Source organism: Arachis ipaensis, chromosome B06 (assembly GCF_000816755.2).
Source record: "Arachis ipaensis cultivar K30076 chromosome B06, Araip1.1, whole genome shotgun sequence".
Classification (NCBI taxonomy): domain Eukaryota; kingdom Viridiplantae; phylum Streptophyta; class Magnoliopsida; order Fabales; family Fabaceae; genus Arachis; species Arachis ipaensis.
The window spans coordinates 22,792,407-22,795,711 of NC_029790.2; the positions used below are offsets into that span (position 1 = coordinate 22,792,407).

At 36.7% G+C, this 3,305-nt stretch overlaps 1 protein-coding gene across 3 annotated transcripts in view; it reads right to left on the reverse strand.

Annotated features, from left to right (window-relative positions):
- LOC107646193 (mediator of RNA polymerase II transcription subunit 7a-like) overlaps window positions 1-2,236 on the reverse strand; it is an 18,067-nt gene extending 15,831 nt beyond the window's left edge. For 2 of the 3 annotated variants that reach the window (XM_016350397.2, XM_016350396.2), the window contains exons 1-2: window positions 1,947-2,198; window positions 599-752 (exon numbers count right to left, since the gene is read on the reverse strand). In XM_016350397.2, the coding sequence (XP_016205883.1) occupies window positions 599-733 (135 nt within the window). In that variant the 5' untranslated portion in view covers window positions 734-752; window positions 1,947-2,198. Of the gene's footprint in view, window positions 1-598; window positions 753-1,946 lie in introns of all 3 variants that reach the window. The other variant, XM_021104266.1, reaches the window with a different exon arrangement.

Genomic DNA, 3,305 nt, shown 5'->3' on the forward strand with positions numbered 1-3,305 from the left:
GATTATGGTATTAAAATTTATTTATTTAAATTTCAAAGATATTTTTATAGATACCTGACTAACGGTGGATATTTGTGGATACCCAGTTACCTACGGGTCACTACCTCCCCCCCACACACAACACATTGACATTACCCTAAGAAAATATTTCAAAAATAAAATAAAATGAAATTCAGTATACCCATGTAATAAGAAAAGACTGCCAAACAGAAAAACAAAAATTCAGTAACAAAGTGGCTAGATATATAATATATCTCTAACTCAGACCCGATAAGGTCACTGTAACAGCTTTCAAAGCCTACAAAAGCTCTTTGGGACTTCTTTTCATAAACAAAACAAGAAGAAATATAACGCGCCTTCACAAAAGATGAAACCTAGCAACTTATTTGAGGGTTCTTCTCATAAAGCATTTTACAGATAGAATAACTTAACCTTAACGGATAGTTAAAATTTAAATATTCTAGTATAATCACCTCCCTATTAAGTACCTAGTCAAAGCCACTTATGCCTATTTTACGCTCCAATCATTACATAGCTTATTCCAACAAGGCCATATTAAGCTATCAAATCACAGGGAAAAGTGGCCAAAAGCACTTACAGTGTAGGTGCCCCCAAAACAAATGTAGGTCCCTTCTATGGGAGGAGGAGGCTCTGGAGCAGACTTAGGGTCCTCCAAGTAATCTTTGTAGAGCCTATAATATGGTGGGGGCGGCGGGTATGTTGCAGTTGCCATAACTAAAATAAAATCAATCCTAAAATATCAAACTTGCATGTCATCTTCAAATTTACATCACATAATTCACAGAAATAAATAAACGAATGACAATTTAAAATTTATTTGAAATTGATTAATAGAAACTGGAACTGTGCAGTAATGAAACAATTGAAAGTTGGAAACCTAGTTTGGTGTTCAGGGTGGCATTGAGGAAGACATGTAGACAATTTTCAACCCAACAATCATGAAATAAAGAGAAAAGTTAAACACCATTTTCCTGACATGTGCAGTGTGCACTTGCTTCATCAAGAGAGAGAAAATGTCACTGCTTCAAAGCAAAGCATGCAGAAAATGATTCTCAACTCTGTTAATTAACCTCCCATTATTTTCTTGCACATCTTCGGTTCACTTGGTTTTGCATTGAACCATTGTTTGTCCAGAATTATTGTATATGTCACTGATATGTAATGCTTGGTACAGAAACAATTTGGAATTTCTCAGACTCGGATAAACTGCTTATGGATTTAGTTAGCGTATCCCATCATAAAAAGTGGTTAAATGTTTTACCTCCTCATAGCTATACTTCTATGATTCCAATTAAGTGGAAACTCAAGTGCTGTCAACTTCACATGAAGTTGATAAATGAGAGCCGTTAAATGAAAATTTAGTCAAATCAGTCAAATCTTTTAACGGCTCTCAACTATTAACTTCACGTGAAGTTAACGAGTTTTCAGCTTCTAATTATTCCATGAATTTAGTTTACACTAGTGTCTCAATAGCATGCTACACTTAAAACTCATAAAAACATGAATATCATCCAAACATAAATTAAAATAAAACAAGTCACACAAAAATAATCTGAATCTCATTCTCATTTATCATTATGGGCAACGCTATTCGTTTGTGTCTCTTCACTTGACCTATTTGCCATTTGAAATCATCTTAAAGCATCTAAAGTGTCACCAAAAAAAAATGTTATAGAAGATGTTAAAAAAATCAACTCCAAACAACAATTAATCTATCAAAAAATCTAAAGTCTAAAGTTTCCAAAACACACATATTTTAGCCGCAAGGTATATGCAACAATAAATGTTCAAAAATTTCCAAACACACTCCAGAGTTCATACATATTTCATATAAATGAATATATACATATACATATCATCAGATTTACAGATTTATATTTTTGAATTTTATCCAACAATAAATATTTAAAATAACAGAAGCTCACCGAGACAGAGGAGACGGCGGAGACTGGCAGATGCGACTTCGACGGAGACGGCACCGATGGAGGCTGGGGATCTGGAGTCTGAACGACGTCGTGGAGGCGTGGAGCCGACGAAGAGGAGGCTAAAGTTCTGGCCACGAAGGAGGCGAGGCTGAATGAGGAGTCGCAGATGGAGGAGGTGGTGAAGCCAGCGAAGCCCCCGGAGGTAGTGAGGAGACGGCAAAGGGGATGAGAGGCAGTCTGGCAGGCAGTGGACAAGACTGAAAGCGTAAGGCAGCCTAGAGGTTGGAGGACTAAGGACTTGTTTGGGTGAGCGTAGGGGTGCACAGACCCGGCCCGACCCGAAGGCCCGGCCCGGTCCCGAACACTTTTGGGGCTAATTTGGTGTGATTTCATCGGGTTTAGGGCCGGGTAAGGGTCTCAAAAATAGACCCGGTCATTATTTCGGGTCGGGTCCGGGCCATAGCTCGGGTCACCCGAAGTCGGCCCGGTGACCCGGTTACCATACACAATTAATATTTTGTGTTATTAGTGATGGATCATGACTATTCTTATGTGAAATTTAAGTATTGTAAATCTTAATATTTTGTGTTATTAGTCATTATAAAACTATAAGTTAATGTTTTATGTTTAGAATGCATAAGACTTTAGACTAATGCATAATATTGTGTTATTTGTATTGATTTAAATATTTGGTATTATTAGACAATATTAGTATTGATTGTGGTTATACTTTAGTATTGATTGTGGTTATGCTTTAATTTTGAAGAAGGGTTGGTTCTTGTTATATTTTTCTAAGTGAATTTTACCATGTTAAATAATGGTTGGAGTCTTGGAACTTTGGATATTTTTACATGCTAGCTTACAAGAAGGTATCAACGTAATGTAATGTTAACGGCCCGGTTTTCACCCGGTTTTCACCCGGTTTTTACCCGGTATAATTGTGGCCCGAAAGTGTATTGGTTTCATCGGGTCTAAGACCGGGTTCGAGTCTAATAAATAGACCCGGTGTATATTTCGGGCCGGATCTGGGTCACATCAAACCCGGCTTCACCCGGCCCATGTGCACCCCTAACAACACATATGCATTGATTATTATTGAGCTTCACTTGGGGCATTTTGTCCCCTTTTTATCACTTTTCTTTTCTTTTTTTTCCTTTTCTTTCTATTTTTTTTCTTTTCTTTTTGATATATATATTTTTTTCTTTTCTTTTTCCTTTTTCTCATTTTTTTTCTATATACAAGATCATCAATGCATAAGGTTTTACATTCATTACACATGAGCATGTACCCAATTCCCAATATTTACAACAAAAATACAAAACTACCTTTTTATTCACCCAATGTCCCAAGTTTTCCCAC